General features: G+C 40.0%; 1 protein-coding gene across 2 annotated transcripts in view; it reads left to right on the plus strand.

The window, feature by feature from the left end:
* The first annotated feature begins 613 nt into the window (after positions 1 to 613).
* TTC1 (tetratricopeptide repeat domain 1) overlaps positions 614 to 14,147 on the plus strand; it is a 33,159-nt gene continuing 19,625 nt past the window's right edge. The window contains exons 1-3 of one of the 2 annotated variants that reach the window (XM_042789931.1): positions 614 to 673; positions 1,246 to 1,578; positions 13,091 to 13,151. In XM_042789931.1, coding sequence (XP_042645865.1) covers positions 1,255 to 1,578; positions 13,091 to 13,151 — 385 coding nt within the window. In that variant the 5' untranslated portion in view covers positions 614 to 673; positions 1,246 to 1,254. Of the gene's footprint in view, positions 674 to 727; positions 800 to 1,245; positions 1,579 to 13,090; positions 13,152 to 14,147 lie in introns of those variants that run through there. The other variant, XM_042789930.1, reaches the window with a different exon arrangement.

The raw sequence follows: 14,147 nt of genomic DNA on the forward strand, positions 1-14,147 counted from the left end.
AAATTTTTTTTTTTTTTTTTTTTTTTTTTTTTCCCAGCTGATCATGTTTCCACCCCGGTTTGTCTTTTCCAGACCACACCTCTCCCACCGCCCACCCACGTCACTGTCACTGGCAGCTGTGCCCTGTGTTTCTTTACCACGCAGAGCCCGTACCTCAGCCGCTTCCCGGCGAGCCTGTGCTGCGCCCTCACCACGGATGGAGAGAGCTGGAGCAGGGCTCTGCCACCTCAGGGGCTTCCCACAGCTTTAACTGCGCCAGATCCCTTCAGGAGCCCCTGGGGCAGCAGCCCTCAGCCTTCCCACAGCGACCCTGCACGCAGCTTAGCAGGGACCTGCCCCACAGAGGCAGTTTCAAGGTGTAACTCCTCGCGGGAAGCCCAACCAACTACAAGAGGCCCCTCTCCAGGTGTGCAAAAAGGTTGCGGTTTGATTAAAAACCCTGGACCTCCTTGCCTCAGGCACACGCGAGCTCCGCCCTGGGGAGGCAGAGGCGGGCGCGGAGACACCTCCCCGCCTCAGCCCCCGCCCTCCGCCTGAGGGCAGCGCCGCCACGCGCCGCTGCGAGACTGCAGCCCCCAGCAGGCTGCGCGCGGCCTCTCCCCATTGGCCGGCGCCGGCAGGAAGCGAGCGGCGGGGGAAGGGGGCGGTGCGCGTGGCCGGAGGGGCGGTGCAGGTCTGTGCCTGGGGCCGGGGGGCGGCCCGGGATGGGGGGGGGGTCCCCGGGGACGCGGACCGTAACCCGCAGCCCGGCCCCTTCTCTCAGGGGCTGGGATCACGGAGCCGGGACCGGCTGGCTGTGGTGTGGTGTAGTGGGGGGGAGGGGGGCGGCCGGGGGCCGTGGTGGGGCTGAAGGGAGCGCGGTGCAGGCGGGGTGGGGGGGGCTCGGTGTGCACGGTCGGCCGGCGTGGGTCAGGGGGTGCTGAGGCCTGCGGGTAGACAAATGTGTGCGACTTGAATCCTACTGCAAAGGAAAAGCCGCAGCATAGCGCTGGGTCGGGCCAGGCCGGGCCTGGCAGTCAGCTGGTGAATTAACTCCTATATGGGAACAGTGTACAGGCCCCGTGTCTCTGTATAGTGCATAGAAGCATGTGTAGGTTCCTTTCTCCTCTGAGACACAATACTTTCCCTCAGGTGATGTCAGGAGTACTTTTAAGTACTTTGGAGATTCGTTTGCTGACAAGGCATTTGTATTATGCTTACTGAGGTTTATTTCTTTCTCATTTCTAAAAACCTAACCCCTCCAAGGAGTCCAACATGGAAGAGTTTAAAGATGCAAGTTCACCTGAAGAGTTACTTGATCAATTAAAGCTTTCTGATCAGAAGTCTTCAGAGACTGGCCCCAAAGACACACAGAATCCCCAAAACACTGAAAGTGGATATACACCATCCTCAGCCAAAGATCCCACAACAGTTGATGAGTGTTTCCATGACTGTCATGACTCCTTTGAGGCAAAAGAACCTGTACTGGATGATGAAGGGAATTTACAGAATGATGAGAATAGCTCAAGGAAGCAGACAGAACTAGATGAAGAATACTTACTAGAACTAGAAAAAGATATGCCAGAGGATGAAAAACAGGTAATCCAAAGTACCGATGTTGAATATAAAAAGACATGTTTTCATTGTCACGCTTCTGAATACTCTGACTGGCACAAAAATGTACCTTTAAAACTATTTATGTGTCTAGTTCCACTGTTCTTAATTTCTTCTTTTAGGTAACAAATATTTTTGTTAGCTTTCCTTGCTGTTCTTAATCATCAAATTCCGTTGCAGATTTTTGTCTACTTTCACCAGTGTGTAAGGTTACTGTGACTCAGAGAGATTATAAGAAACAAATATCTCCCTGTTTCACGTTATTTAGTTTGTGTGCGTTCATTGTTTTGACCTGATTAGCTGCAAGGTGCTTTTCCACAACTCAGAGCGGGTGTCAGGATAGTTTTCATATCTGAAAGGCTAGTTTATGTAATACAACTAGTTGGGATTAAATTTGAAAGTATCCCTATAGATTACTTAAACTTTAAACAAAACACATTAGATGTATGGTTTTGTTTACTTTCAGTGCATTCCATTGAACAAAATGTTTGGGTAATAAACTGGATAATATTGTGGAGAGTCATGAAATAGGTCTTAAGGGAAGTCCCAATAGCCTCTGTGATGGTGTTTACTCCTGTAATCTGTGTGAACCAGTTTCTTTGACCCTCAATTGGCATTGTCACTTGACAGCAGTTAGTTTTCAAGGTTGACTTCATTATGGTCATCAAGGAGTTTTCTAACTTTGAGAAAATCACTTTCAGAATTAGACTTGAGTAATGCAGTGAATTTCTGCTGGTAATTATGTTCTCATAGCAAATGGTGAGAGGCTTTCTTCTAATTTATGGATTTTTTAATTTTTTCCTAATTTTTTTCAACTTTGGTTTGCAAATGGTGTGGGAGTAAAAATAGTAAACTAAATATTAAACTAAAATCTGTGTCCCAACACAATTCCTGTGATTTTTATATTTTTGGAACGCTCTGTTTTTGACAAGTTATATAGCTTGGCCTCTTGAACGGATCATGTTTCAAATAACTGATCCAACCTCTTAAAATCCGATTGAATTATCCAAACAAGCAGTTACTTATACTGCAAATTGGAATAGTGACTAAAAGTAGTACTATATTATTTGGCAGTTGGGGAAAAGATGGAATTCTGGTGTGAAGGGAAGACCAGCAAACTTTATTTTAAAGTCCTGTAGGCATAACTTAGATCTTACTTTAATACAGGAAATGGAGTCCTTACTGGAAGACTAGCTGCACAGTTTGGATCATAGGTAACACTGAATAACTGATTATGATGAGGGAAGGAGAGAGCAGAGTGAGGAATGGCAGCTGATTGAATATAGGCAGCATTTTAGGAGAGTCTTCATAGGGGAAGACAGTGTATTGTATAGCTGTATGGTATTTATTCTGGGAACTCCCAAATGACCAGGAGCAGTAGAAGAAATTACTACTGTAATGGACAAGTACTAGTAATGTGAGGCATTTGATGAAGAAGAAATGAAGAGTTATATGAAATTCACTTTTTTAGAAGAGCTTAAAATATTATGTTGCGATGAATTTGTAGGGGCTTATTACTCTTGTATAGGCAAACTGATCTTTTCTAGTTCAACTGGCTTGGTAAAGCTGGATCATGCTTTCTTAACTGTTGAGGAGCCCTGTCTGTGTTGTATAAGCAAATAAATGCTGGCTATACCTTGCCCAAAAAAGTTGGAAAGAGAGGGCAGATTGGCAGTAACTTGACAACACCATGGTCTTACTATCAGCTACTGTAAATAGAGAATGAGGGGCAGAAATATGCAGAGCTAAGATGCCAGAGGCAACCAGAAGTTTGAATTGCTTGTTACGAGCCAGTATGCAGAAATTTAATCAAGTGGCTCAAATAGTTCCCTTTCTGGTAGGGTAGGATTGCTGACTGAAATACATCAGTGAAGGCAAAAAGGTAGTTTTTCATCTGTAGTACAGATCGTTGTGTTAATGTAGAAGTTCCTTGAGGTGGAAAAGCAATATGAGACTAGTGGGGAAGTGGATCATGGAATATAATCTCCTTCAAGTAGGAATGAAACTAAATGTAACACTTGTCTGCTGCTTGACCTTGTGGAAATCACTTCTTATCTCTTTCTCTCTGTGTCTGTCAATTTTAACATCTGTAAAATGGGCATGACGATGCTTGCCAGTTGTAATACTTTAAGATCTAATAATGAATAATGGGTGTGTATGGGAAATCTCAAGAGGTTATTTGGTGCATCCTTTTCCTCAGAAGGGCTTCTGGAGGTCATCTAATCTAATCCTCTGCTCAAAGATAAATCAAATCGATCACCCTGCCCAGAGCCATGCAGAGATCTCAGAGCCTGGAGACTGCACAGCCTCTCTGAGCCCCTTTTCTAGTGTTTAACTACCATCATGGTGGGAACTTTTTTCCTTGTATTTAATTAGTATTTCTTTTGTTGCAACGTGTGACCATTGGCCCTTCTTTTTCTGCATGCATCGAGGAAGAGTCTGTCTACATTTTCTCTAGCAATGAAGTTTCCCCTGAGCCCCCTCTTCCTAAGGCTGAACAAACTAAGTTCTTGTAGGCTGTCTGCTTAGGTCATAGTCTCCAGTGTCCTGACCATCTTGGGGGCCCTCTGCTGCAGTCCCTCTGGAAAGTTGATGTCTTTTTTTTTTTTTTTTTTTAGTGGAGGGGACATGGTGTAGGGGGGCATGCACACACCAAAACTGGACATTCTCCAAATGCATTGTCAGATGCTGAGCAGAAGATAATAGTCATGTTCATTGACCTACTCACTATGCAGAAAAACCATCACATTGCCCTTGTGTCTTTCCCAGTGTAGACTAAACAGTCCCTTTTTTTCTGCTTGTATTTATTGCTTGTACAACAAGGAACATTGTCATATTAGTCACAATGAGGCTTCTGCAGCAGCCTGTAACTTGAAAGCCGGTTCAGAGTTTCATAGACAAAATGCTAAAAACCAGGGGGAAACTGCAGCAGAATTAAACTCTAGAAAGAGCAGGGGGTCTGGAAACTGGGTGTCTTGGTTTTCATGCTGCTCTTGTTTCTGTTGTATTCTTAGGTAGTCATTTAATTTTGTACATCAATTTTTGCCTCTGTAAAATAAGTAAAAGAGTCATGAATGTTGAGTACTTGCATTCAGCTTTGTTCAATTCCATTGGAAGGTGCTATGGGAGTACAAAATAATAACTGTTTAAAGCTGGGAAGATTTCCTTTGAGAAAATACCACTGGAGAGTGTTGAGACAGCTGCAGTTCTCATCTTTCCGAAGGTTTATTTCCAGTGGTATTGAGCAATTGTGCCCTTCAGCTTGGTTTATGATTATACCTAACGAAATGGAGGGATTCCATCTCTTCATATCACCGTAACTATTAGATTGTCAATACTTACTTTGTGAACTTTGTTTATGTTCCAGAGAGAGCTTTCTGAGTGACTTATATAAGCCATCTTTAAAATATAGCTATTTTTTTCCTTTAACAAAATATTGTTGGAATCTCTTATAAGCAGGGCTTGAGAAATCCAGAAACTAGAGAGGAATTAGAAGCTGACAGCAGTTGTAATAACTACTGAAGTAGCCCATTTGCATGATCTTACTCTTCATCACCTTACATTCTCTTTGTAGTAAAACCATGGGGGTGGCTTATTCCTGAATTTCCACTCCAACTTTCCTCATAGTACTTGGAATTGATGGCTACAAATTTTATTTTATTTTTGTTTTTCCAAGTGAAACATTATATATATTTTGACTATGAAGATAATATGTTAAAAGATACAGCTTTTGAGAAAAAATACTGCAGTTAGGTCTGAAAACAGATGCCATACATTAATTTATTCAGAGTTTTTCAAACATTTTAAACCCCCTCCAGTTACTTAAAAGGTCCTTTTTGAGAAGGGCAACATGATTTTTTTTTTTTTCCCACAGCTGGAGAAAATGAGACAGAAATATTCAGAACTTGTTTATTTGACTGTTTAGGTTGTGACCAGACACTCAGCAGCAGTGCTGTGTTTGCTACTTAGGCAATCCTTGATCAGTTATTCTCAGCCCCCTGCTGCCTCCTTCATTGTGCTAGCACACCTCTCTGTGTGAATGTGCAGTGAACCACTTACAGGGAATGATTTAGATGAAAAATAATGCTGTATTTTTAGATCAAGGGCAGTGCTGGTAAAAGTAGAAATCAAATGGCAGCCTTATGATGGTATACAGGGATAGATGGACTTTCTTCAATTAGAATACTTGCTTAAATAAGAAAATCTTCCTATGGACTGTTGGTTGCAGCACCATCCATAAACTATGTACTCAAGTCATAAGGAGAGCTGGATGTTTGTCCTGCTCAAGTCAAATTTACGGAGCTACACCTTAATAGTACTTTTCTTTTTTTAACTAAGTCCGTTGTTACGTTTTAGCAGCTTTAATAAACGAGTTCTTTTGAGCAATATTCTCCAATATCTAAGCTGTAGAAAAGCAAGTCTCTAATTTATTGTGGAGATACAAAGGCAGATTCTAGTCCTCACTCTGTGTATTTATGCATATCCTATGTGCAAGTTTGCATGGTAGCAGCTCTGAGTTGAAATTCTCACCCATGCAGAAGCTGCTGCAGAGATCAAAGTGAAGGAGCAAGTGGTTGTGTGTTTTCTCTCAATTATATTTCAGGAGTCCCGTACACTGAGATTGCTAATTTTAAGTAACAAGAATTACTTCCAGGGAAATAGTACTGAAACCATAAGAAGTCTTTTCTGCAAAAATGAAGCAAAATAAGAACTTGAAGGGATATTAAGACACAAACCTGCAAGAAGTATTCTTAAAACCAGGTGTAGAGTAGAGCCTGGTTACTTGCCTGGACTTGCAACTATGAGTTTTTTAAGAATTAAGCAGCCTGAAAAAAAATTCACTTTTATAAGACTTTGTTGTTGTTTTGTTCAAAAGCATGCTGATTGCTGCCTCAGCAGAGGCACTGAACAGTAAATTGCTTTTGATGCATTACAAACAGATTTTTCTGGTTAGTTGTCATTGACAGTGATGGCTTTGACGTTGGTCTAGTCTGCAGAATTAATCAGAAGATACCCAACAGCTGTTACATGGTAATTGTTTCAGGCTGACCCAGTCCTCTTCTGGAGGGACATCCATTAATTATGAGTTTATCCAGCAGCAAGATTCTCAATCCCTCATGTTCTTCCATTGTGACAGATGTTGTCTTGTTCTTTGGGTCTCGTCTGGCAAAGACTTAATCACCTGGCCTAGTAAGATCTTATTTTGGATATAGAATTCTCCTTTCTAGCTGCTCTAAGACTCTGGCATAAGTATCAAATATTCCTCAAAAGCAGTTCCCTTCATTGGGCTGTTACATGTGCATTAGAGCTACAGCTGGCTGTAATCATGCTCAGCTTCTGTTTTAACACTAGGAAGTGTATCAAGCAAGACAAGGAGCACGGCTCTAGTAGAGGAGATTCTTGATTAGTATCCTGTTAATAACTGTAAGAATTAAGTGAGACCGATCTCTGAGAAATAGTAATTTTGAGTTATACCTGAGATTTTTTCCAGTTCTGAGGTAAACAGTAAAACTTTTTTTCCCCCCCTGCTTTCTCCAGAAGTTCTAGGATGTCTTAGAAAACATTGTCTTTGTAAAGACATTTCCTGCTCCCCACCTCACCCTTTCTTCCACATGCTTCAGGTTGATCCCATTGTTCTTCCATAAATTATAGCTTCTCTACAGAATTTGCTTTTCCAGAGGGTTGAAGAACTGATCTGGGATTTCTTCTGAGATGCTTTCTCAAGTGTAGTCATTAATTTCAGCATTTGATGTTTTCCTGGTTCAATCTGTCCGATGTAGTACTGTAACCTTGACTGTCTGAATGTTGCTGTTTTTTTTCTATAGTGTTTACAAAATAAAAACTAAGGTACAAAATGGAAGATGGGATACAGCAATGTGAGTTGTGTTTTGGAGCAGTCCTCAGGTGTTGGTCGCTTGGAGATGGTCTCAGAACTCTTTATAGGAAGAACTATGTTATGGGACCAAAAAACCCAGATTATTAATACATGAGATAATCCAACTGACTGCTCAGCAGTAGAATTTATTACATAAATTACAGACAAATAACAATAAGGAATATATCTTTTGTTAACAATTCTGTTTAGCATTCAAAATTCTTTTATATAGCAATAAAACTTGCAAGACAACTGGGTTTTGAAGGTGTCACAGTGCAATCTTGTAAAATATAAGGCGATCCCCTTATTCAGATGACCTACTTGTATTAGCCTGAATCCTGTATACAGTGCAGCACCAATTCTAAATGCGCTATTGTTTTGGTCAAATGGGAGGAAAAGATGGATTGCTAGACTAAAACTGCCCTGTCTTATCACTTACAAAATAGAACAAAACATCCTGTTACATTTTCTGAGTTAATCAAATATTGGAGTACATTTGAGAAGTGTATCTGTATCTGCTAGAGTAATTAATTGTGATGGCTGCTGAGAAGAACCTGGATAAAATCTGGAGTTACAATCTCCCTGTGATTTATAGTTCTTTGAGTTAAGTTTTTAAACAAATGCAAACATATTTTGCTAGATGGTAATTTGATACAAAGTGGAAAAAAGACCTGCATCCTTTTTCAGTGCTGCTATCTGATTTCAGTCTTACTCATTTTTTTGCATTTCTCTGGAAGATGCCGATACTGTCAAATTGGGACCTTTTTGACTTGTGGTGGAGATGGATTAAGTGATCAGCACCACTTTTCTGCCTGAGGCTGCTGCCTCTGGAACAGGAAGGACTGAAGGGCATGTATTGTCACTCAGGAATAGTCACAGTTAGGCTGGCATGTTAATTTAAACTGACTGTCAAGGATGGATGTAACCTATTGTCTTTGGAAGTGCTGCTCACAATTTCAAGAAAAGGTAGTGTTTTGGCAGTAGAAAGACTATGTGTCTTTACCACAGAGTTACAATGAGCAGAGATGGGCCAGAGTCTAGCAATGCTTGCTACCCTGCCCCTTGAGTGTAGAGGGTAGATTTGGCACAGTTTTCAAGTGACATCTCTAGCAAGATTTGAAAAAGGATTTTTTGAGTGACTACAATCTTAAATGGAGATTCAAATTCTTGAATGCATGATAGAGCAATAGCTTCTCAAAACTGCAGGGGGAGGCAGAAGACTACTAATGGATGACTTAGAACTAGAATTGGTATTTGAAGCTGAGAAAGAGATTCCTTATCTGTTTAAATTCCTTGCTTCTGTGCACCCTTTGAACTCCAGTAATTTTAAATTGACTGCTACTTGGTGACCTTACAAAAGGGTATGAGATGCAGATGTACATTGTCACACTGTATAAATAGCCTTACAGGGAAGAGAGAGTACGCATTTGCTGCTCTTGGCAAAATGGGAGCCAAGAACAGTTCCCTAGCAAAGTTAAATCAATTGATCAAATATAATGCATAGGAACAGCCAGAGGGAAGTACGGTTGGAAGAACTGCAAACTGAAGGTGTTTGTCCTTCAGCTCTCACCAGCTATATTTAAGGATTTCACTTCCAGCACTTTTATTACATTGGTTACTTCCAAAACAAATAGTGAAAATGTGTAGGCTGCTTTCTTCTCTAATGGTAGAATAATGCTTTAATGTTTTTATTTTTAACTCAGAGTATTTTGGCAGAGTAGATGAGGCTCAGGGACTGTATTTGATGTCCTTTCTTTGGAACTGTTGTACTTTGTTGTCAGAAGGCCAAGCTGTCTTTTCTCGTTACTTCAGATCAGGCCTTAATCTTCAGTACCTCTTGTTTGCCAGGCAGGTCTGTATTAAAATCCTAATTTCTTCAGAATATGGATGACTAATTCAGTATCCAAATCTGTAAACATTTCTGATCAGATCTGTTAAGAATTGTGTTACCAGTTAAATGCAGTTATTTCTTACGGACTTTAAAAAATATTTTCTTGTCTTTGTACATCAGAAACTAATGCCTGCCACTTGGAATTTGCCATTTTTGTGTTTATAAAATTTGCAAAAAAACAAACCTTAAGATTTTGCTGACTTTGAATAGCCAAAAATCATAATAGAGTGTAAGCTGGGGAAGTTGTGCTTCACCCAGTGTCGTGTATGAGCAGCCTCAGGACACATAGTGGGTCAAGATATCTTTTCCTCAGGCAGAGCATTCTAGGAGTTCAGTCTGACCTACTTCCCTTGCTGAGGAAAGGGCAGCCTGCCCTGCAGCTACTTAAATCTTTTTCTGAAGAATTAGTGGGTAGGGGCACTGAAATGACATTGTGCAAAATTTGTCCCAAGGACAAGTCACTTGCAATTTTTTCACTCTGGGCTGATATGATCACAGTAAAATGATGACCAGTCAATTTGCAATTGTCCATTGAAGCTGGAAATTTAGCACACTGAGTGAAGAGGTTATGTCTTCTAACAGCAGTTCAGTTATTGTTGGTTTTTCTCTTTACCCTGAATTTGAATAGAAGACAGATTCTAACAGCATCCATTGGAGCAGTCCTTTTCAGTTAAATGTAAATTCATCCAAAATAGTTGATTTTCCACTGCTTTTGTGTTAGGATTTTCTGTTAAAGAAATGCATATATGGAAGAATGAGTGATGTATTTATTTCACAAATACATAGTGTGCTTTAGAGGGCAGTGCATTTAGAAAGTGATACGCTAATACATATGCTTTTACATTTTGTGGAAAAGCTAGAGGAATTTGGTTTTAGGCATGGTTTGCTACTATGTATTGCTTATGGGTCATACTTCAAATGCAAATCCAGAATGTTGCATGAGGTATCCTATAGACTTCAGCTTTTTGAAAAATACTGTGCAAACCTGTGGAGCTTGAAACTTAAGGGAATGTTGGCCACGCTATGACAGAAATACTGGGTTTGAACCAGGACTGCATTGCTTGCATAGCTGCTTTCCAGGGAGCTGAGTAAGCTGCAAAACCATATACGGTGTTCTTAACAATGCTGCTGGCTTCTGAAACATCCTTAGACAACACCTTTCCTGGTCAAACAGAAGTGACCGCAAGACTGTCACTGACATTTGTATGTCTGTAACAGTTACATGACTACTAGTCCTCTACCCTTCAAATTTGTGCAGTTTGATTCACAGGCAAGAGGACGTACCAAGGAACAGGCTGTCAGAGGAGGAAAGTGGTATGAATCATCAGCTTCCCAGTGTGACAGTCCTTAAACTCTTCTGTTGTTCAGGAGTTTCATCTGCTGTTTCCTCAGCGAATGAGGCCATACAGGCACCTTGGTTGGTCTTCCGTGCTGTTGAGACTCTAGGTCACAATCCTCTTGGCTACCTGAGAAGGAATCCCACAGTTGAAGAATGCTTTTTGTTGTTGCTTTTACTTAGTTCATTGGTTGGTTGGTCGGGGATTTTTTTAATATAAAGCTTATCATCCTGAAGCCTTCTTGCTGCAAATCACTTTTAGTATTTAATACTTAACTGGGGTAAATATGTAATATTTTATAATAATTTTAATAATAATAATACTAAACCAAAATAATGATAATACAGGCGAACCTTTTCATCCAGTATTCCTTGATTTTAGGTTTTCTGCATCAGGAGTACTGTGACCATGCTGTAGTTCTCACTTTATATGAAAAAAAATCGTTATTGTAGAGTTGTAACTCTACCTTATGCAACAGTGAATCAGTTAATGGCGCTTAAAGGCCAGTTCTAAATAGGTCATGAGCAATGAAGTCAGTAGGGCTAGCGTTTCAAGCGTTTATTTTCTTGAATGAGGATTGACTATGTAGATCTTTTATGTTTTCTAGTAGGATCATCATCTCCAAACCTGTTCTGTGCTAAAATCTGCCAGCACTGATATGAAAATTACTTCTGTTGTGCATTCGCTCTATATGCACTCAAGAGGTTTTTAAAAGTTTCTGTGGAGGGCCAACTGTGTGTGTGGCAGTGACCTTGCTGGAGCTGTTCTGTGTGGCACTTCAAAAGTTTGGGTACAGCTTTCAAATACAGTTCTGTATTCAGCACGTCCCTGTGCTGAACAGCAGAATTGTGCATATATACAAAGAACTTGTGCTTTTAATGCAGCTTAGATTTGTTTGCATACTCTCATTTGGAAAGCACCAACTGGCTTGTGTACACTGATGCAAGTGACATTGTGGAAGAACTTGGGTAGGTTTCTTAGTCCACCCTGAAGCAGAGCCTATATCTAAATAGTGGTGCATGTTTCATCTGACCTATGTTTTGTTTTGTTTTTTAATATGAGGAGCAAGGAGTATTAGAAAACATATTTAATAGGCAGTAGGAAAAATTTTAGTGAGCTAGGCATGTATCGAAAGGGTCAGATGATATTTTACTGTGTAATTTCATGTGTCACAACTGAATGCCGTTCCCCTGAGCCTAGTTTTCAGAGCACTGTGAAGTTACTACTAAGATGGTGACATTGGTCAGGTGAATTACTTTCCAAAACCAGTAACAGCAAGAGGAAAGAACATCTGATTTTTGTATTGTTTGTCAGCTACTTGGCATAGCTGTGAGATGGTGCAGCGCTCCACAAAGAGTACTATATTTAGCTGTTTCCAAGGAGATGTTCTGTGCGATATTGATAATTGCATTAATCCTTGATTTACACAATCTGCAGGAAACGAAACTGCTCCTTTTCCTCATGTTGGCTTTTTAATTGCTCGATGATCTATAATTGATAAACACCTTGATTTAAGTCTTTTGTGTATGCATGTGTGTTGGGGACAAAATCAGTGATCCAATGATTATTTTTCTGCCATAGAAATGATTCATGAACATGAGCACTGCTTCTTGATGTTACTGTCTTACTTATACTGCTTTGTTTTTACTTGTGTGAGGTATGCCTGCATGTGAAAGACTTCCATTGTAAATAGGTTGAAGAGATGGCTTAGTGACATCCTGTGTTTTCTGTGTCAAAGGCTAAGAACATTCATGTCAACTTCACTTGTGCCAAGAGTACTGTTAAGATATTCATGGTTGAAAACACAACTCTGCTCAGCATGTGCAATTTTCACAGTATAACAGAACAATCTTCCTGTCTCTGAGTCTGATGCTTTAGTCACTCTCTGCATAAGCAGTCTTTCAGGATGGTATTATCCATGGACCTGTTTCTGATGTGGTCAGCTCAACATGCTCAACATGTACATCTCAAAGTTAATGATGAATTTCTGAGGTGGAATTATTTCAAGCAAAACTTTTGACTTTTTGTCTAAAATATATTCTATATAGTTGACCTGCACTAACTGAATTAAATTGAGTTGGAAGGAAGAAGCAAACAGCCAGCTAAAAAGTCAACGTATTAGCTTAGACCATGTAATTCACTATGAATGCTCTTTCTTCATACTGTTGTCCATGGACTAGAGCTTTTTAATTGCCTTGTTGTTATACTTCGGTATTTCATGGATATATAGAGCATATCATGTCACAACGACTACAGGCAAGCAATCTCGGTACTAGTTAAAATTCTTTGGGTTACATTTTATTCTGATTTCCATTCATACTTTATTTGGAACTGCAGCTGACCTACTTGTTTATTTCAATTAAATACTTTGAAACATTGTCTCTTCTTTTGTAGAAAAGAAGAAAGGAGAGCACAACACTGAAGGAGAAAGGAAATGATCAGTTCAAGAAAGGAGGTGGGTTGATAATCTTTTAAAACCATATAAATGTTAGAGGACCTTAAATTAATACTTAGCCATCGTGGTGATGTTGCAGAAAACCCATAGGAAGATCTCACCCCTATCATTGTTCCGATTTATCATCTATACAATTTTTCATCCAGGTCTAGTGAACAGGAGGAGATAGCAGACCTCCGTAAGAGTTAAGTTTAAATCACAAAGATTTGTGTTACTAAAGCAGGATTCTCATGAAAGCTAAGTTTTTAAATCCAAGAACATGATACAGAATTGACTGCCTTCCAAGTGTCATGGTTTATTTTACTAATCAAAAAAGGCTTCTACTAGGATCTGAGTTTTGCTAATGCATGTGCTTAGAATTGGTGCAGGACTCTGTGGCTCAGTAGCACTCTCATACCTTTGTACGTTTGCGTGTTTCTTTTTAGCCACTGACTGTTACACATTTTATTTATGTACGTGTACATACTTGTATATATACAGACATTAATATGTACATATATGTACATCTATATGCATATATACATATGTGTATAGAGATGTACACACATGTGTATGTGTGTATATAGAGATGTACACGTACACACAGATACATATATTTTTTTAAAAAATCTAGAGGTATGTAAATTTCTAGCTTATGCCAGAACTGGGTATGTTCTGAACGTAGTTAATACATAGCAGCAGGGTTGAAGGCAGTAATAAGTAACTGTACCAATGCTTTTAATTAAAAAACATAAAGGGGGAAGTGATTTTGACATCTACCTTTCATTTAATGTTCTGGTGGATAGAGGATTCACAAAGAAACCAGGAAATGCAGATTCATACTTTCCTCACTCAGCAGAGACACAAAGAAGTAACTTCCCCTTCACAGAAGTATACCCTGATAACCAGACAGTGGCCTTCCTGTTTGGAGGTCTCTTATTGTGTGTGCTAAGAGAGCAAGATTCCTGGGGAATGATTTACCAATTCAGGCAAGCATCAGAGCAGGTGGGAGGGAAC

The sequence above is a fragment of the Tyto alba genome, unplaced genomic scaffold (assembly GCF_018691265.1).
Source record: "Tyto alba isolate M040663 unplaced genomic scaffold, T.alba_DEE_v4.0 Super-Scaffold_17, whole genome shotgun sequence".
NCBI lineage: Eukaryota > Metazoa > Chordata > Aves > Strigiformes > Tytonidae > Tyto > Tyto alba.